Here is a 20,370-nt window from a genome sequence, read left to right as displayed (position 1 = left end):
TTTGATATATGAATGACACGCTGTGTTGTTTCGTAAAAAAAAATACAATAAATTGCCTGCGTATGTTTGCAGACCAAAACTGCTACTATCCGGGAACTGCTTGCGTCTCGGTCTCTGTTTTCGTGATCACTTTTGTTTTGCTAGTACTGCGTATATGATAAACGTTGCCTTTGTAGCGAGTAAATTTCACAAACCACACATATTGGTGCAGTCTTCTCACACAGGCACAACTTTTGTTAATTTGCACACTTTTCCGGTCGCAATGTAACAACAAGTCCATAATGACGTGATTAAGTGAGTTGACAGTATTTCTTACAGGTCGGGCCCACATGTCAGATGACACGTCGGACGAACCCGGCCCAATTTGAAGAATTAGAAGGCAAGATTGAAGAGGTTAAAAAGGTGCGGGCTTACCGGGCTAACGCGTCCGGTCAGATTCGTCCGATGTGTCTTCTGATATGTGGGTATCGACCCGTAAGGAATACTGTCAACTCTCTTAATCACGTCATTACATGCTTATTGTTACATTGGGACTGAAAATGTGTGGTTTTTTAGACAAATTAGTAAAATGGTGCATATGTAAGAAGACTGTCCCAATATGTGTGATTTTGTGAAATTTACTCTTTTGTAGTTATACTGCTAGTACTGAGTACAAGAGAGCAAAATTTTGTGGCAGGTTCGCATCACCCAGCAGCAAAGGACAGCCGGTCAGGTTGGAATTGCGTGATAAGGACGTCCAGTGAAAACCAATCAAGTTCCTAGTGGCCGCCACTTAGGTAGGTCAGTCTTGTCCATCTGATTGAACTTATATCCTTCCGCAATTACTAGATGATAGCATCATCTAATCCACATGCTAGATGATACTGTCATCTGAAAGCTGCCCTTCCGATTAATAATCATAATCTGGCCCGGCTGCGAAACACAGTTGCTTGCACGGCCCTTCTTTCGGTCGTCTAATACTAAATCTTACTAATTCAGGTTCACTGAATTGGATGGCACGGCCACTATGTATATAAACCCATCGAAATCGACAACGGGACAATTTCCAAATAACAAAAATGTCAAAGATAAAGATGCTGTTTAGGCAGCGTTACTAGTTTCACGATACCATATTCACTTCGTGGCTTCGTGAACAACCTGTGCAGTTCCGCATCACTACAAGTCATGAACTACGGAGTAAAAAACAAAACCGGGGCATGATACCTGTCGTTTTTGTGGGCATGGACTTATTAGTTCATCCGAAGCAGTACATTTTTATTATTTTATTTTGATATCGGAAGCTTTAACTGTTATGGACCCTTCAGTGGGCATGGCAAGCAGTATGATTTTCAATATAAGCAAGACACCTTTACTCAAAGCTTACTCAACGGCGTGTTTCTTGAATCGCGCAAGACGAACACTACTGTGAGCAGACGTACCTAGTACTACTACGAATCACCAAATAGAAAAACAAGTTATGTTTAATTAATGGCGTAATAGAATATAGAATATACCTAGTGCTTACATTATTATTATTTTCACATCATGCTTACATACTTGTGCTACATGAGTGGCAGACAAATACAAGTTAGGGAGAAAAAAAATCTCAGGATTATATGCATGGTGGAACGGGGATATAATCTTTTTTATTTTGGTCTTAGTGTGGGTACCACTGATGAGGTTGGAGTAATACTTAATTGCCTTGATTGGAGATGTATGCCACTAAAGAAGTGAATGTGTACCAAACGTGAATAGATTAGGTAACCCAGCACTCGAGAAGGGCCTTTCTGGGATAAAAGGAAGGACGAAACGAAGCAAGTTGACCACCAATAAGACTAGTCGTATTGGGACTAACAAAGGTGATAACTAAAGTGCCAACTAAGTAATTTTGGTGATGTGTCATGTTATTAATGAAGAAGGAGAGGGTTGGAGTAACTAGATATGTTACCATCACATCACATTTTCCAATATACAATGAGTCTATAAAGCTAATAAATGAGACTTCTATGTTACCACAAATATGTTACCACCCACTATTGAAATAGTAATATAGACTAGTAACATATGCATGTTACTAGCTTATGTTACTCCTCACTATGACCCTAAACCCTAACAGTATCTCCAACAGCATACCCATATTTTGAGTACCCAAAACCATTATGGATAGGGGAGAGAGAAAATATGGGTATCCAAATTGGGTCTAACTTTTGCAGCATACCTAAAACTGAATACCCAAATCCATTAACTCTAACCGGCCCCACCTGCCATTGACCCACCCTTCTTCTTCTTTCCCACACCCTTCTTCTCTCCCGATCCACATCGTTGGGCAGCGGAGGAGATGGTCGCGTGCCAGGTGAGTAGCCCGGTGCCGAGGGCATTGGAAGCGGAGCAAGTGGCAACTGGGGTGGCCGTCGTGGCTCGTCTCCGTTGCTACTAAGGCCGTGCGCTGGTGGGATTCTCGTCGAGGCAATGAGCAGCAGGTCGGGGATGCGGCTCATCAGGCCAAGGCAGCGGGTGGAACTCGTCGAAGAAGGCGGGGAAGGCGGATCCACGGGTGGAGCTCGGGCACGAGCCGTGACGGCCGCCGCCGGTCGGGAGGCAAAGAGGACGTAGCAGCGACGGTTCGAGCGCGATGGGGATGCCTGCATCTCGCCGGAGGTGTCCGGATTCGATGAGGGAAGGGCGTTGGGAGTGCGTGTAGGCGGGGCGGAGCGGCCGGCCTCAAGGGGGGCGCTTTGGGGTTGGAGGAGGGTGGCGAGGGTAGCAGGGGGTTGGGGGAGGGCAGCTGTGACACACTGGCCTACAACTTAATAGGATTGATAGAATACTCATATCAACAAGGTATACCTTCTTTTCCGGGAGCCCATCCGAAAGGAACCTCAAAGTTAAGCGTGTTTGGCTGAGAAAAAGTGTGTTGGAAAGACATGTGTTGGTCTGTGGAGCCGGTCTTGAATCCTAGAGAGTAGCCAGGACGGGGACGCTTCATTTCCGGCGAGGGAGGGCGACGCCGGTGACCGGATTCGGTGAGGTCGGGCGGCGGCAGCGGCATGAAGTTTTCGGACCGAAGCTTTCTGTGTTTTGAGTCGTTTGGGTATTACCCATATTTGGGTATTGGGGGGCAAAATATGGGTAACTACCCATATTGTTTTGGGTGTCCTAGTTTTTTGGGTATGCTGTTGGAGCAGTTATTTGGGTCAAATACCCATATTGACAGCTTTTGGGTATTCTCCCCAAATATGGGTATGTTGTTGGAGATGCTCTAAACAAAATGCCCGGAATTTACTTTCATAAGAAATCTCAACAAACAGCATAGGGAAGGCTCTTCCCAGACATCCAGTTGGCTAATCACAAGCATGGTAGGTACTCCAAGGTCATTTTTGCAGGCCAAACTGCTATTTCGATCGGTACACTTACGAGGGTCCGTGTTGGCCAATCTTCCAGACGATGGTTCCCTACTCCAAGGTCATTTTTGCAGGCCGAACTGCTATTTCGATCGGTACACTTACGAGGGTCCGTGTTGGCCAATCTTCCAGACGATGGTTCCCCTGTCAATGAGCAAGTGTTAATTTTAAGCGGTAATAGTCGGTCGATAGGTTGAAAGGAACATCTAAAACCGATATGGATCAGTGACCGTCCTACTCCCTCCATTCCATAATAAACTCACATTGATTTGTGAAATTAAATCAAAACATCTCTCTTTTTTGGTGTTTGATCATTCATATTGGATTGAGAATAAATGAATGTGAGGCCGGGTGCCAGAGCCAAAAGACAATGAGCTAATCCTGAAATAAATATAAAAAATTGTATGAGTTGTATAATGGAATTGAGGGAGTATTAGAAAACAAAAGATATTGTTTTTTTGAGGCAATCAGGGGGGGGGGGGGGATTCCCCCACCTTATATTACTTCAAGGGCAAAGAGTTTTACGAGATAGAGGAGAAGTAGTCACGCCACAAGCCGACGGCTTCCTTTTTGGAGTTGCATTTCAACCTATAGGACCATATGGTTACCTCCTGGAGTAGCGAGCCAAGGCTACAGAAACAGGGTATCTTCATTGGAAAAGACCTTCGCATTTCTTGACTTCCAAATACGCCATAGAATAGCAACGAGTATGGAGGGCCAGACCTGATCTGGTAACTGTTGAGGAGGAGGGAGGAACCATAGTTCTTCAAACATTAGACCTGTCGGATCAACATGAATTGCATTCCAGAATTGAGCTGCGAAGGGGCATGAGAAAAATAGATGGCATCGATCTTCAACGGGTGCATGGCATCGCTCACAATTCGCCGAGGCTAGCATGGTCTTGTGAAGAAGATTGGCGCGCGTGTTGAGACGATCTTTAAAGAGAAGCCAAGCGAAAATCTTGATTTTATTGGGAATGAACGTCGACCATATCCACTTAGCGTTCTCGTCCTCAGGTGTAGCAAGAGTGGCCAGGTAAGCACCCGCTGTGGACAGCGGTGAGCCATCTCAAAGACGCCTGACATTCGGAGCATCATCTAGAGCAACACACTGCAAAACATTTCGCAAGGAAGCTAATTCTGCCAGGGCAGCAAAGGTTAGCCTATTCCGCAAGTTTAAATCTAGGCCTTCATCCAAAATGTCCCTAACAAAAGCATGAGGTTTGGTGTGATGGGAAAAAAGTACAGGAAATAGCAGTTTTAATGGTTGTGGAAGAATCCACGCATCAAGCCAGAAAAAGGTGGATGAACCTGATCTAACAAGGCAAGTAGTGAGGTGTCTAAGTAAATCTATGTGTTGCATAATAAGCTTTGCCAGGTGGGAGGTGGGAGGATTTGTAGCAAATGGCCGTGGCCAGTGGGTGAGAAGCCACTCCTTCCAGGGTAGATTTTCAGAGTGAAGGAAGCGGAAGGCAAATTTCAACAATAAACTCGCATTCTGCACTGATAAATTTTTAATACCCAGACCCCCTGTTGTTATGTTGTTTTGTAGTCAAAGAAGATTATTTTACTGAAACGGTGTGTAGATGATCCACCACTTCCATTAAGTTAGAAGAACTTTTCCTACACCAAACCGGAAAAGATACATGCTTCTTTGGATTCTCATAGTGATGCTTTTGAGTAGTGCATAGGAATTTAACACGGGTACTTTACAGGAATTCGATTAAAGAATAGGGAGATACAGAGACAAGACGCATTGGACTTCTTAGGTATAAAAAAAGAGATATTTTACGGTACCCAGTACTCCTCATCGAGAGAAAGGAGTACCATTTAAACCTGACCTTCCGATCAAAAGGGCAGTTTAATCTTTTGCCTTTTCTTAAACGAAGGCAATGTTGATATTAACTGAAAAATCCAATCAAGCGCATGTCGCCGCCGCTGGCAACTGACACTCTCGTCCCGATCGTCGCCGTGCCTGCCCGTCTCGATCGACTGGACACCGCCTCCTCCAGAATCTCCACGGGCACCCCGCCGCACAACATCCTCGACGGGGCACAACATCCGCCCCGCCTCTGCTACTAGTCTCACACGAACAACCAGCCTACAGATCGCTGATCACGATGACCGTTCCTCTCCATCCTGCAACTGCTGCACTCTGATCTTTTTGTTGTTTGATTGAATTACTAGTAGATGGATCTCCGGCAATGAAATTGAGATGTATCCTCCGTGTGATCTCAGCTTTAATCACGTAGATCTGAACTGTACTCTTTGTCGTGATTTCACCAATTGTTGTTTCGATCTTTCTTTTAAGACTTTCGGATGATTACCATTTTGCCCTTATAATCATGGTACTCCTCAGTTTTTGTTAGTGGTACTCCATCATGCTTACCTTGGAGTACTATTCGATATCATCCGTCGGATCAGCGCAAATGGATGGCCCATATTTATCTCGGGGTACCGTAAAAGAGCTCTAAAAAAATGAGGTTTGAGTTCATGTTACAATTTTTATAGAATTAAGACCAAAAGAATGCATTCCATGGGATTTGCCAACTCCAAAAGATGACTCATGAAGTGGTGGGGTTTAGTGGGCTACGCTTTCCGGTTGTTGTGGCGGCTTTGTCCGTCCATGACTTGCAACTTTCTCCTAATAGGCGTGTCTACCATTGTCTTGTCGCATTGATCGGTTACTTGGCATGCCACTATGGACTTGCTGCGACTTTTGAGGTGATCTGTGATAGTCATCTAGCAATATTTTTTTGGCATGTTGTAGTCATTTTTGTCCGGTTTCCTACTAATTAATTAGGTAGTTTGTTGTGGCTTAATTAGTACCTTGAGATAACTCGCCTTCGGTTTTGACAAAATAGTCCCCTCACTTTTTGAACGATGGCATCTCGATAATTTGGCACACGCATACACATTTTAATGTCATTATTAAAGATTTCTGGATATAAATGTGTGCTTCAAATTTCTGACGTTACTTTCGGATACTTTATTAGGATCGGATGGAGTATAAAACTAAATGATGTCTTATCGCAACCGAGAGAGCAACAAACGACATGGCAAGTATTTATTGTTTCTATTTTGGCGCAGATTAATGGCTGGTTAGATTGTTGTGTAGTTTGTCAAAAAAAGACAATGCCTTTCCCTTAGTAACTTGCTAAATAAGTATTTCATAAAAAAAAAACTTGCTAAATACAAGTACCACATATGTGCTCTTATCGCTATTTCAATATTCACCAACAAGACGGCGACGAAAATGTCATAAGGCCATAAACACACACAAGGAAAAGCAGGGGTTTTAGCAAAAGCAAAAGGGTGGCAAGCAATCATCGTGAGCTTCCACCTTCCCCTGCACCAAGTTAAGGAGGGAGGGCTAATCTCGTACGGAGTACAACAAAATCCTCAATAAGATTCTTCTTTATTTCTATTCCCTTTCTTTTCCGTCCCCTCCGTTGTGTGCTTTGTTATTCGGTGCAACAGCAAAATCGATCGCAATGCCTTGCGTGCCAGCTCCAATCTCCTCCCTCCCTCTCCAATAATCCGTCTCCATCTCCAACAGCAATCCTTCCCACCCCCGCGATAATCTAGCCCCCCCGATTCTTCCGAGTTCAGTTACTACTGGTGCTAGTATACTTGTATCCACCGCTCGATAATCTGCGTGGGGTTTAACAGCTCCGCCCGCTCCAAGGTCCGCCTTTTCTTCTTCCAACAAACTCGCGGTAAAACAAAATCCCAGTCCTTTTCCGATTCCATCTCGAGTAGCGGTAGCTGCTGTGCTAGTATTTCACTGCCGCCGAACGCTCGCCGTCGTCAAAAAAAATATTGCGCAAGCTCTTCTTTTTTTTTTTCACTTTTATCCGTTCTCTCATCGGCGGCGGCGGCGGTGGAGGGGCCTGATTTTGTGGCGTGACTCGGATTGTTTCGCAGATACGGTAGCGGAGAGGAAGGAAGGAAAGAAACCCGCCCGGATTCGAAGCGGCGGAACCCGATTCCGCCCTTGGATAAATTGCCGCCGATCGTGGGGTGCCAAGGCTTATTACCTATTTCTTCCTAGTGCGGCGGGCGGGGGCGCCGGATTCCTTGTTGGTTGCTCCGTTTGGTTTTGCAGGGAAGAAGACAGGTTTAGATGGGGTCCATCCTGTGCTGCTTGCGCGGCCCCGACGATGCGCCGGGCTGCTGCTTATGTCTGCCGTGGCCTTTCTTGAACAACAGCAGCACCACCAACTCGGTATGATTCTACTGATCTGTTTGTTTTACCCGTCTTGTTTGGCCAAACTCTACCGCTATTAGAGGAATTGTGGTGATGAGATGTAAATATGTATCAGGGTGGTGAGGAATTGTGCATAGTTTGTGTAGCACGGTCACGAATCCTGCGCGAATTGCCTGTGTTCTTGATCCTTGTATGTGTTAGTCATGTATCAGGATCACACTATTGTGATGGGGCACAATGGAAATTGCCGCGGTTGTGGTGTTGGATTGAGCAGCATTAGAAAGGCAGTGGTTTATAAGAAGATGCAATGCAAAAATTATGCGCTCATAAAGTAAAACTTGATTGTTGTGTTCGACTGTTCGTTCATTTTAATTAGGTTAACTGCATTTTCTGTTCACTAGTGGAAAAAACCCCACAAATAGATAAACCTACGATTTGCATGCTGCCTGTCAGTTTTATGACCTGACTTGTTTGACAATCAGTTCAGAGCTGCTATTTTTAGAAGTTGGAACTGACAACTTGGTACTGAATAAATAAGATGATAATATAGAACTACAAGTGACCATGCATATTTTGGAGCTGAACATTATCCAAATGTTGCATTACAATTCAAAAGTAGACCTCATCACGTCACCTGACCTTGTCTTCCAATCAACTGCTACACACTATCTTCTAACATTTTTCTCCGCAGGGCGCCACTGCTCGTCAAAGAGCGGATACACGGGTCGCACCTGTTCAGGGGAGAGTTCCTCTTGCAGTTTCCGCTGGTTCGAGGCAGGAGGATTCAATGAACACCTTTCGCTGTCCTCCAAGGCCTTTGCCTTACGATGACCCTCGATTCAGCCATCAGACGGAGCACCACCCACTAGTGTCAGAACATGAGAAAGCATCCACGCAGTTCCAAAAACCTAATCAACTTGGAGAAAGCAAGAATGTTGATACCACATCAACATGCACTGCTGACAAGACTGACGGGTCATCTGTCAAAACTCAATCTGGAGCAGGTCCGAAAATTGGGGGAACTCAACTCTATGTTCCTTCAGATTCTGAGGAAGACTGTCCAATATGCCTAGAAGGTCAGTGAGAACAATTGCCACTGCTTACAGTTCTTCGCATGCATTAAGGACAAGAACAGAGAGCATTTGAAACCTTTTGTTTCAATTGCAGAGATACACATTTATTTTCACATTTATTTTAAGCATTCTTGATAATGAACATTTTCTTCATTGATACGTTCTGGTGGATAGCTAGTTTGTTAGTTTATCAAATATTCTGGCATGGGAAAGAAAACAATTGCAGCGACAGGTTTGTAAAATACAAAGAGGGAAAATAACAAGTAAAAGCCGATATATTTTCCATCCTCCTAAATTTATTGCTTCTTACTTTGTGCACAACATTATGTGTCGGTGCTTCTTAACCTCTTACTGGTGTTCTTATTTACAGAGTATGATTATGAGAATCCAAAGATAGCGTTAGAATGCAATCACAGTTACCATCTTGGTTGCATTTACGAGTGGATGGAAAGAAGTCAATCTTGCCCAGTCTGCGCCAAGGTACTTAGCTTCTATGAGAAATCGACTGAGAACGGAAGCATTAGTCTTACTCTAATGTAGAAAAAGTAAGGTTACCTAATATTTTTTTTCCTATTGAACTTCTCCATTGCAGGTAATGCTGTTCAACGAGGGCCAATGACCAGACTGCTGCAGAACTTCACAAATGCTGAAGACCCAGAAACTGAATCATGTAGGTTATGTACATAGGATGGCTAGATTCACTTTTTGATTATAGAGCAGATAATTTTCTTCTTTTTTCTCCACAAAGTTGATGGTTTGTGCCAACGCAGACCTGACATTTCAAGTGATGTCACTTTGATGAAGGGTGGATGATTGCTTTGGTTTTGGCGTGATGAAGTTTTTCACTTATTCGATTGGCAGCTTGTGCATTTTGTGCGGGTTTCTTTTAAGAAGAAACATCAAACATCTGCTGCAACTACTGTGCCAATGCTTGTAGCAGGAACTGTACTGTTATGGCCTAAAAAAAGGAACTGTACTGTTATAACCGAATAATTTAACTACTCACTCCGTCCAACAAAAAATGTATTAAGTTTGTTAAAATTTGGATGCATCTAGCCATAACTTAGTACATAGATGCATTCAAATTTAGTCAAAATTGAGACATCCTTTGTTGGACGCAGGGAGTACAAGATTTATCACGATCTTTCGAGTTATCAGAAAAAATATCGATGTTTCAAATGTAAACTACTCCAGCAAATAGCAAGACTGTAACTCTGTGTCCTGCAAACTTTGCTTGCTCTATCAAGTAGTAACAGAAGTCAAGGAGTAGCCCAGTGGGCCAAAATGGATCAGGCTGTCGGCCCATAACTTCCTATTTCCCCTAATTGGATCAGGATGTCGGCCCATAACTTCCTGTTTTCATTTCATAGATGTTTCAGGATGATAGTTTAGTTTTTCAGAGTACTATTCGCAGGCTAAAGAATCATATTGCACGTGACAACGTAACCTTAAATTGGCTCCTGCACGATGCAAAATCGTACTGCTGAGTTACTGGTAAAAAAACGTACTGCTGAATCCATTTATTTTTTTGAGGGAAGGTAATAAACAGACCACTCATTTCAACATTTAACACAAGCGGGAGCTAGTACAGATGTAATTTTGATAGGACCAACTCTTGAAGAACCAGATGTACTTGTAAGTCATCACTGCAAGCTAATATGAGTTCAAACATCATCTTTTTTTGACAGGACCAACTCTTGAAGGCATAACTCACCTATAACTTTTTTTTAATTCTTATAGCTGAAATGCCCGTGCGATGCCAGGTGCGCTCCACTTCGCTCATACTTTCGGCACAACATTTGGTAGCACAAAAATAAGCAGTCGTATAATGCTAAAGATGTGCACAGGTCAACCCTGAAACGAATAAAACTGTCCGCTGAAATCAGAAATTTTGAACATTAAATTTATCCAACAGCTAATCTCCCAGCAATGATTAACAGTACCCATCTTCTGCAATTTATAATGACATGACAATCTTATCTTGCAAGAAAACATAAGCTGAGTAGCTGAACATTTCTATGGCACCTGACCAACATACAGGCTCTTAGATGTGCTAAGAACAAAGATCCACTTTGCATCTCTCAGTCCGCAACCCGAGTCAAGGATTAGCCAGCTCTTTTTGTACAAGAACTTTCTGCCCTCAATTACGACTTCAAAGCCCTTCCTTCTGCACAATTTAAGTATGTTATGCCAGCCAACGTATACAGCTAAAATTTTGTGACTCCAAACTCTTGTTCCTTCACACCATGTTCGGAAAAAGTGAAAGGAAACACTTACCGGACAAAGGTATTTGATGTACTGATTGAGAAGGTTCAATCGGGAGCAATTGCCTTCAAGATTCATCTCTTTGCCTTCTCCAACATCAAGCCTAGACATAAAAGAAATCCGGAAGTCATGAGCCCAGATATCATTCATGCGCTAACATCTGAATATAAAAAGAATCCGGAATCATGAACCCTTTTAATTCCTGGGGCCTATTTGAAATAAGTATATTCCCAGTAGTAATTACGGTATGTAGAACATCTACTGAAACAGCATACTGCATATTCTCAACTGACGCAAGAAGAACATTGCCCTCAGCCTCCACTCTCCTTCCATTGGCACCAACAGCAGGCTGCGAAGGCATAGAAAAGGGGAAATAAGTTCAAAAACAGCAAGACCATATAAGAATTGCAAAAACAAATGAAATTATGATACTATTAGAAAAAAATATATCAGAATATTGTAATGTTTATGAATGTTTGTGACCCCTTGCAAAAGGAATACTACTATCTAGCAGAAGAAACTGGAAGGTAAGGATTGGTGTAATCTCTGCAAAACAAAAAAGGAACCTTTAGCTACGGCAGACTGAAAACAAAAGCATGATTTTTAACAAGATGTCATCTCAGTCATTTGATCAAGATAGCACAAATGAAAAAGTTCGATCCAGTGATAAGAACAGACTTGTACGGCTTCGTATGACAGGTCCAACCATCCAGCAGAAGTTCCAAACAAATAGTCCCGGAGTTTATAAAAATTGAAAGATAAGTGCTATTGATTATGATGTAAGCCTCCCAATCTAGATACCATGGAATGATAATCATTTTTTAAAGGAAAACTGTAAGAGAAATCCCTCTAGTATAAATAGGAACATGACCTGCAGATGACTGCAACTCAAAGCCATAAAAAGTTATATGAGCTTGAGAACATAAACTCTCATCCCCACGGATTTATCCAAATTATGGAGTCGTCATTGTTTTCATCTGTTTAGCACCTGCAAAATATACATTTGCATTCAGCATTCAAGTACCTCGTAATTCTTGAATAGGCCAATATGTTTGGTCGTTTTTCAGAAATTCTTCAGCCAAATCTCTTGACTGAAGCTGCCTAATGACTGGCGTGCTAGTCTTCTATCAAAAAGAGACACAGAAACCTATTAGTCAATTCGTCGAGCACATCAAAAGCAGATCTTATATCTGGAACAGAAGAGTAACAGGCGTACTCACTTGGTGTGGAGGCCAGTGTAGGCGTGGTGCCATTGATGAAAAGGATCACGTTGGGGAAGCCGCTGACCCTGCCAGCGGACAAGATCGATCTGAAGCTCACGGCTAACAACAAACCCAATTCCAACACGATCCAGCTAACCACATGGATCTAGAACTCAAGAATCCAGCGTCCAATCACCAGCACAAAGAAGCAGCGGCGCCCCTGGAACAAGCCACAGTGCAGTTCGGTCAGCGGCTCCGCAACCAGCCGCCAGCACGCAGAGGCGGCGGCAACACCGGATCGATCCAGTGCAGGCAGCCAGCAGAAGACCACATATGAAAGGAAGGAGGCAGAAGAACCGGCCTCCCTCGCCGGCGGCCGGCCCCGCACAGCCGAGACTGCGACCATGGAGTCGTCAACGCCGAGGACAAGAGCTGCGACTGCGGCGTATCAAGATAAGGGTAAAGATGTAATCTAACCTGCTCAAGAAAATCCAATATCGAGAAAAGAAAAGGACATACCAAAGCTCCTGCGGCGGCCGCTGCGAGGACAGCGTTGGCAAGGGACCCGGAGAGCAGCACGGAGGGCGCCGCCGCCGCCGGCGCGGTGTAGGAGGGCGGCGTCGTGCTGAAGCAGGTCGGCGGCCGCTGCGAGGAGGACGAACGACGCATTGGAGGAGGTCGGCGGCGCGAGACGCAGAGGGCAGCGGCCGCCCCGCTGACGTGGTCCTCTGCTGAATCCAGCCCGCCGCCTGTCTCGGCGGGAGGTGGCGTCTGGTAAGGTCTCGGGATCGGGGGTTCAGGGGGAGATTTTTATTTCCGTCGTGGGTTGATTTTTATTTACGACAACGGAGGGAGACCTGTTCGGGTTTGGCCTGGTGCAGAGTACAACGCGGAACGCGGGGTTTGACGAACGACGAAAGGCTGGTGAACGGAATAGTCCGTATTTTTTAAGATAAGTATAGACATAGATTACTTTCTGGAAGATGCCTTTATTCTTCTTCTTTTTTGTGTACAACAAGAATGTTGGTGAACCGTATAAAAGGTTCATCGAACAAATCATCAATCTCCATCTTTTGCAGCCGCATCGAAGGCCCTCATGAATATGTTTGGAGGTTGACCACCACTGAGTTGATATTTTCCATTGATCTGAAACAAACAACACACCAAGTTATTATGAACAAGTCATTCACTGGATCAAAGATGGAAAATAATAATAAATTGCTCAATATTCATACCACAAAGTGAGGAACTCCAGAAATGCCAGAAGAGTACTTGTTTAGTTCTTCCTTAACCTTTTACCACCAGAAAAGAGTAAGACGGTGCAGTCCTTCCATAAAGTAACATGGTCACGAGGAGCAGCAATCAGCGGAAATCATACCTCGTCGACTCCTTTGCTAGGGTCCTGCAGCAGTTCTTCCGCTCCTTCTATTCCCACCTTTCTTGCAGCATCCAGAAGAACTTGCCTTCACACATTTGGAAAGTAAATTTCATAAGACTGCAGAAGAATATAATGGTTAACACAGAAAGACAGATTGATGCAAGGAAAATAGAAGCAGGGGATTAGGGGAATATTTTTCCTCAAGCAAACGAATAAACAAAATGTTACAACTTGCACAGTGAATTACCATTGACAGCTTACTTTGGTATGATGGACCAATTTTAGTTTGCTCTTTATACCCTGTTGTTGTCAAATGTTCTGATACTATTCACAGCCACAAATGTCATAGTAGTGCTCCAGCATAAAAGAGTGGATGGTTATTTTTCTTTGAGTATAACATTACTCAGTAATGAGGCAGCACATGTAACAAATAAAAAAAAATACACAAGGACTATTTGCTTAAGTCTCGTAGTCTGAGTATCTCGCATCTAGAGTAGAAAATGGCCATCTATATATCATCTGGTTAAGACAAACATACCTGGCATAGGACTATTGCACAATTTTGCCTTACCAATTGTTATATCCAGAAGGTATTTTCTCAATGTGAGTATGCTTATTTAACTACTGCAATTAAATCCCCAGACTACAATAAAGTTTCTTCAGAGGAATGACGAAGTGTAAAACTCACTTTTAGCTGTGCCATTACCAACAGAGAATATGCATGTGTCAGTACTTTTTAAAAAATTTAAATTGTAAGAGAAGCTGATTGCAACCCGACGGTATATAGATACATATATTAATTTTTGCAAGGTGAGGCACCAGAATGCGACCTTGGGAAGTCGAACCCTAATGGGCCGCCAGCATACCTCGCTGGGCTGACCACCTGAGCTGAGCTCGGTTACTAAAAGCATTTCATATACACAAAAGGATGCAGCAATGGAAATTTATTACCAAAATGTTGTGTGACTTAAATGGTTCGTACAACCATCAACAATGATGTAGCACAGATATAAATTACACCAAATGTAGGGTTAAGGTAAAAAAAAGAAGGAGTTAAGGTATAAATTACTGCAATAATTTCCGCGACCGTTGAGTTCAAAACAACTCACCTATCACCAATGTATTTTCCCTGGCAAAAATAACTGAGGAATAATTCTTCTACAAGAGCATTTTGTTTGTCGTAGCCTTGGTGTCCAGCAAATGCTATGAGCCTATGACTGTCCATCGTGTTTCCGCTGCATTACGATCTTCAAGTAAGCGCACTAACAATGATAAACATGTTGCAATGTATGGTACAATTTTAAACCATGTGCTTACGTGAGTCCGGACATGTCATATTCAAAGCCGAGTCCTCTGAACATCTGTTAAACAAGCATGACAGCAGCTAAATAAATTATGTGCAATGTAAATAAACAGTACCATGGTCGAGGTCAAATGAGAGAACCTCTGTCATGCGAACAGTTGCACGCTCAAATTGAACAGGGCCAAACTTTGTCTTGTAAAAATCAGATTTCCTGATACCTTCCTTAGGCGCCTCGGGATTTAGAAAGAATGGATGCCAACGAACCTATCAAGCAAAGACACAAACTAGTCTCACATCATACAGATAAGAGTAGAGTTCTAAACTTAGACCATGATAATCAGTTGAAGGAGTGACACCTCAAAGTCAAACTTGTCCTTGGTTTGCTCCATTGCTTTCTCAAGATTCTTTTTTCCAACAAAGCACCAAGGGCACACCGTATCTGAGCTCACATCGATCTGAATTAGCTTCTTGCCAGTGTCTGAAGCCATTAAATTTGCAAGCCTACAATTCGCAAAGTTACTCTCAGATGGGCTAAAAGTTTGCCTAAGAAAGCATAGGGAAATAGATCCATGCAGAGACTTGCTTGTCATTTGCTCACTTCGGACTAAATGTAACCTTATCAATCCAAAGTGTGCCTAACTAGTCTTAGAGGGATCTTTTCTTGTCAGGAAAAAGAGAATATATGAAAGCTGACGAGGTGAGAAAATATTGAGAAGATTTGCTTCAGTACCACTCTTGAAGAAATGTTTGTGAACCCTAAAGAAAAATGGTTACTGTACTAATGATGGTCAGGACTGTACTTATTAGCTTAATTTGACTCCACACACTTAAAAAGGAAGTTTTGATGAATTGAAAAACAGGACTCTTACAAAATTCTTGTCGTGGTTTTAATACAAATTTGAACTAAAGCAACAACAAGAATTTAGGAACGGAGGGAGTATCTTTCTATGAGCTATCTATCTGTAAAATTGAGTGCTGCTAAAGACGATCTCGACTCTTCTGGAATGAGGTAGCAGGCTTGAGGCTGGAGCTGGACCACATAAAGCAAAAGTATTTTGACCTTTTTAGTGTTGCAGCCTCATACAAGACCACCAAGATTAAACATCAAGCATCAGAATGTATATACCAATCTTAATTCATAATCACAATTCTACTGGATTGTTACTTTTCATACTAAACAACCTAAAAAAAGCATGCATATGTCGAATTACGATGGATTAATTGATCACAGCTTCTCAAGTTTTGTTCGATTTTGGTTCAGCTTCGAAGCATCAGTAATATTTCTTGTTTGTTCACAAACTTCCTTTCTTTTAAGTAGTAGTAAGGAAATCCCTAATTTAGCATTCGGATTTCTTCTACTATCATAAAGGACGACCTTATTCATCAACAGCTCATTTCTCTCGCCAACGCATTAATCTAGCTCAAATTAGATCGCAACCGCGTTATCCCCTCCCTGTGCTGCCGAGTGCTGACGGAAAAAATAAATCCGAGCTACAGTTTCAAGATAAATTAATCAGCAATTGCGCTTCGCCTTGTATGAAATTGAAAAGAAAAAACACAATAAGACGCGGATTTCGCGTCACCCGGTCATGCTGTCCCCAAAGGAAGTAGAATCGCGGCCTTTCTTGGAGAAAAGATGCATGATGATATTAACCGGAAAGAGGCGACAAGTAGAGAAGACGGAAGCTGGAGAGAGATCCGAACCTGAGAGCTGTGGGTTTGAGAAGGGGGCTTGGCATACACAAGAGAAACCTGGTCCTTATGATTTTGGTAAGATTTGATCTCTGTTCACGTGAGGCAGGGGAAAGGGAGGTAACCAGGGAGGAGGGAGGTAGGCGTCAATCACCGATGCGCGTCATTTGCTTGCTACTGTTCGACCAAGAACAAGACGACTACAGGGAGGTAACCGGCGAGGAGGGAGGTAGGCGTCAATATCCTTCCATTTCGCACGTCCGTTTGTCTCCGCGTGGATAAAACGCAGGAGCCTTAGCCGGATTGCCGAAATCTCGAGAGTTAAATTATCTTTACTATTTCTTAATTTGCAGTTGCATCCATGCTAGGCTCGTACGTCGTCCGGAATTCTCGCGTCCACGCGCAAAAACCGGTATGCCTGAAAAATCAGCTGTCTGCGCACGGAAAGGAAAAAAACAAAACGCAGGGAAATCTTCCTCGATCCACACGTAACCCTAAAAAATCAGTCGCGCCACGCCCCTCTTCCACCCGGATCCCTCGCCGTGGCCCGCCGTCCCCAACGAGCCCACGGAGATCCCTCGCCGCCATCGACGGCCCCGAGCGCCGCCTCCTCCTCGCTCCTCCTTGGCCCCCGTCGTCGGCCTCCAGCGTCGCCTCCTCCTCGCTCCACTGCTCCTCCTGGGCAGCAGCGTCGTCACTGTCCGGACATGCTCTGCGCTGCCTGCTATGCCGCTTCTCTTGGGCCGCGCCCTACTCCAATTGGGAGAGAAAGAGAGAGAGAGAGAGAGAGAGAGAGAGAGAGGAGATCGGGAGGCCTAGGATCACTCGGGGATGACGAGAGAGAGAAAACAGAAATCATACGGACAGATTGCGTGGTTCGCCAACCTCTCAGCCATCTGCAAAGAATTTCGGCCCTATTTGCTCTAGATTCAACTCATCATCTGATGGTAATGGATATATGGCTGGAAACTCAATGAAAATGATGAAAATTATATGTTGATTCCGGTGTGCTAGAAGCACGTAATCTCACCATGCCATGGCGGCCTTTTGTATCACGTACATTCAGAAATTACTTAATTTTTTAATCAGTCGTTGCTCCAAGCTTTTTTCTTCGTTGGCATCAACTGTGCAGTATTGTTTGTTGCATCGCAATTTTCATTCTGGTTGTCATATAAATTTGTACGCTTGAACTTAGGAAACTAACATTGTGTGCATTGTGAGAGTTCTCCACTTGAGCTTCCAAATGATGGCCTTTGTTTAGGGATGGACTCGCAGTTCCTATTAACGATCTGCCAAAGAAGAGGATTGTGCATTATTCCTGCCAAAGCAGAGGACATGCAGAGGATTGTGCATGTTTTCCAAGATTTAACTTTGACCAATTATATGTCTAACTATACACAGATCAAACATAGATTGATATCTATGACGTGTATTGAGGCTAATCCTTGACTATCTTTTACTCCCTCTGTTCAGGAATATATGATGTTTTCAATGTTGTCACTGTTACCAATATACAACTTTGAGTGTTACGTTTCATATAAATATGTTTGTAAAAAAGATTTGGAATCATTGTTTATTAAAAATCTGATAACAACATTTTCAACTGGCCAATCTAAATAGCGTTTTATGGATCATTTCATTATTCAAGGTAGAGAAGTTTGACTGCATACTTTCTGAAACATCATGTATTTATAAATGAAGGCTGCCTCTAATAACTTGAGTAAATGGCTCTGGACGGGTTGTCAAGGAGCTGATTGATAAGATGGGCTATGTTGTAAGCTTATTTTGACCTTCGTCTAAAGTACATAAACTAAATTTCTTCCTGAGGAGTTCATGCTCCATAAATCTCATTCATTTATTTCTTCTCCTATTATGGTGGATGGTTCTAGGTAAAACTTGTTTGGATAAACAAGAGAATTCAAGAAGCATACTGTGTTGTGCTGTATTTAGCTAAGGTAGTGAGTGATTGAGTAAATTTCTACGAAGGAAACTGGATATCTTGTTTAGTTGGTACAATGTTATCATTTAGTGTTCTGAACTGAAAACTGTTACAGATTGGAGATCAAGCAGACGGTATCACTTTTGATCTTAGACCATCATATGCTATTAACATTGCTTTTCGTTGCAAGGTATTATGTGATTCCGTAGCAACGCACGGGCACTCTGCTAGTTTTATTATCTGCTGTGAAAAACATACATGAAAGTAGGAAAAAACGGGTGAAAAAACAGAATTTTGAAATCCACCGCAACGCCAAACGAAGCTTTATTTTTCAGCATGTCTGTTGTCCATCTGTACTCATTTCAGACCCAAATCTGCGCCGATTTGTGTCCACATGGACGATGCCGCATCCGTCCACGTCTGCCCGAATCAAACAACCTTTCCGCTCCCAATAATCCCCCACTCAGTTATACTCCCTCTGATTCTAAATTCTTGACTCAAATTTGCCCAAATATAGATGTATCTATTCTTAAAAAAACGTCTAGATACATGTAATATTTCGACAACAATTTAGGATCGGAGGGAGTATTAAATTGAAGACCGAGTGGTCTTGTCCCCATTTTCCCACCACACACCCAGTCCACTGCCCCACTCACTCCCAGTTCCAAAAACCTAGCTATTCTCGTTCGCCATGGCCATGAAGAAGCTCTAGCCAAGGGCGAAGAACGACCACGAGCCTGACTCCTCGTCGATGCCGCGCCTCCAGCGGTCGTCGTTTATCCTGTCCGGCACGCTGTTCTGCATTACCCCGACTAGGGTGTGGGACCGTTTGTACGTCGACTCGGCGAAGGCGGAGGAGTACTGGACCATCGGCACGCAGCTGCCGTGCTCCAACGTGCAACTCCCGCACAGGGTGGCACCTGAACCCGTCAAGGGTTCCGATAACCCCGGTTCTGGCGTCCAGCCGCACCCGCCAGGCGGAGATATGGCGGCTCCATGAACACGATAATATCAATACCCAAATGTTGTGGTTGTTGAAATCAAAGTTGCTAACTTGGAGAGATGAAGTTACCGCCATTGAAACAAGAGTTGCCACTAGTGGAGCTAGAGTTGATAGTACATAAGATAAATTTACTAAGACATGAACCAAAGTTGTCACTTAGTGGTCACCATATAAACTGAAGTTGTCAACCGGTGTAGCCAAATTGGCCTATCATGGAGCCAAAATCCTAAACTGAAACCGAAGATGCTAGATCTGTCATAGGTGGAGCCAAAATTGGCAGCAGAGAAGTCAAAGTTGATAGTGCATAAGATAAAGTTACTAACACATCGCATTAACCAGCATTGCGAGTATGGAGCCGAGAGTTGTGATGCGAGTAGACTTTTTTTTTCCTAATGTTAATCAATGCAAAACAAAAAGACTATTCTTGTGTCACAAAAAGTGTGGTATACAAAATAACCGTGACAAACAACACAAGATTTGACAAGAAAATAATCCTATGGCACCATGTGGACCGTATGGCTAAAAAAATGTGACGAACTATATAAATGTAACAATAAACTAAACACGTAGTCATGAATAAGATCATACGTGGCAACTTTACGCCATGAACCAAAACACGCCATACGAGCATTCTACAAAACCATTCTTAAGTGCTACACCTACTAACCAACCGTCATCCATGTCGAGCATAATTTTTTTTTGCAGCGAGCTACTTTTAAAAAAATATTGTATAGTCAAAATTTACTTGCTTTCATAGATCATGCAAATTTGCAGATTCAAAATTGGAATGATCAATTTTAGTTAAAACCCACGTGACAAACGGGTAGCACCGTCTAGCACTAGCGTGTGGCTGTGGACTTTTCCTCCTCTTTCGGTTTAGGCAGGTGAGTTGTTGCGTGAACCGTTTTAGTCTTCCTCTCCTTTCC

General features: G+C 43.2%; 2 protein-coding genes across 23 annotated transcripts; one reads left to right on the top strand and one right to left on the bottom strand.

The window, feature by feature from the left end:
* The first annotated feature begins 6,680 nt into the window (after window positions 1-6,680).
* LOC100839977 (E3 ubiquitin-protein ligase At3g02290) lies at window positions 6,681-9,655 on the top strand. 3 transcript variants are annotated; one of them, XM_014897148.2, is made up of 5 exons: window positions 6,681-7,067; window positions 7,307-7,607; window positions 8,281-8,665; window positions 9,033-9,142; window positions 9,255-9,655. In XM_014897148.2, exons 2-5 carry the CDS (start codon window positions 7,506-7,508, stop codon window positions 9,279-9,281), a joined length of 624 nt encoding a protein of 207 aa, XP_014752634.1. In that variant the 5' UTR covers window positions 6,681-7,067; window positions 7,307-7,505; the 3' UTR covers window positions 9,282-9,655. The 3 variants fall into 3 exon arrangements, with proteins under 3 accessions (XP_014752634.1, XP_003562313.1, XP_014752633.1); XM_003562265.4 differs by having other exon boundaries at window positions 6,681-7,098; XM_014897147.2 differs by having other exon boundaries at window positions 6,681-7,607.
* A 637-nt stretch (window positions 9,656-10,292) lies between these two features.
* LOC100839176 (uncharacterized protein YwbO) lies at window positions 10,293-16,757 on the bottom strand. 20 transcript variants are annotated; one of them, XM_014897143.2, is made up of 13 exons: window positions 16,515-16,757; window positions 15,167-15,311; window positions 14,952-15,074; window positions 14,825-14,868; window positions 14,617-14,742; window positions 13,508-13,592; window positions 13,365-13,421; window positions 12,649-13,275; window positions 12,148-12,567; window positions 11,799-12,051; window positions 11,172-11,276; window positions 10,940-11,030; window positions 10,533-10,829 (listed from the first exon to the last, which is right to left on the bottom strand). In XM_014897143.2, exons 1-8 carry the CDS (start codon window positions 16,547-16,549, stop codon window positions 13,189-13,191), a joined length of 702 nt encoding a protein of 233 aa, XP_014752629.1. In that variant the 5' UTR covers window positions 16,550-16,757; the 3' UTR covers window positions 10,533-10,829; window positions 10,940-11,030; window positions 11,172-11,276; window positions 11,799-12,051; window positions 12,148-12,567; window positions 12,649-13,188. The 20 variants fall into 20 exon arrangements, with proteins under 20 accessions (XP_024312117.1, XP_024312114.1, XP_014752629.1 ...); XM_014897132.2 differs by having other exon boundaries at window positions 11,203-11,276; XM_014897144.2 differs by having other exon boundaries at window positions 11,217-11,276.
* Between the last annotated feature and the right edge of the window lie 3,613 nt (window positions 16,758-20,370).

The sequence above is a fragment of the Brachypodium distachyon genome, chromosome 1, assembly GCF_000005505.3.
Source record: "Brachypodium distachyon strain Bd21 chromosome 1, Brachypodium_distachyon_v3.0, whole genome shotgun sequence".
NCBI classification, from domain to species: domain Eukaryota; kingdom Viridiplantae; phylum Streptophyta; class Magnoliopsida; order Poales; family Poaceae; genus Brachypodium; species Brachypodium distachyon.
This window is presented reverse-complemented; position numbering and strand designations above follow the sequence as displayed.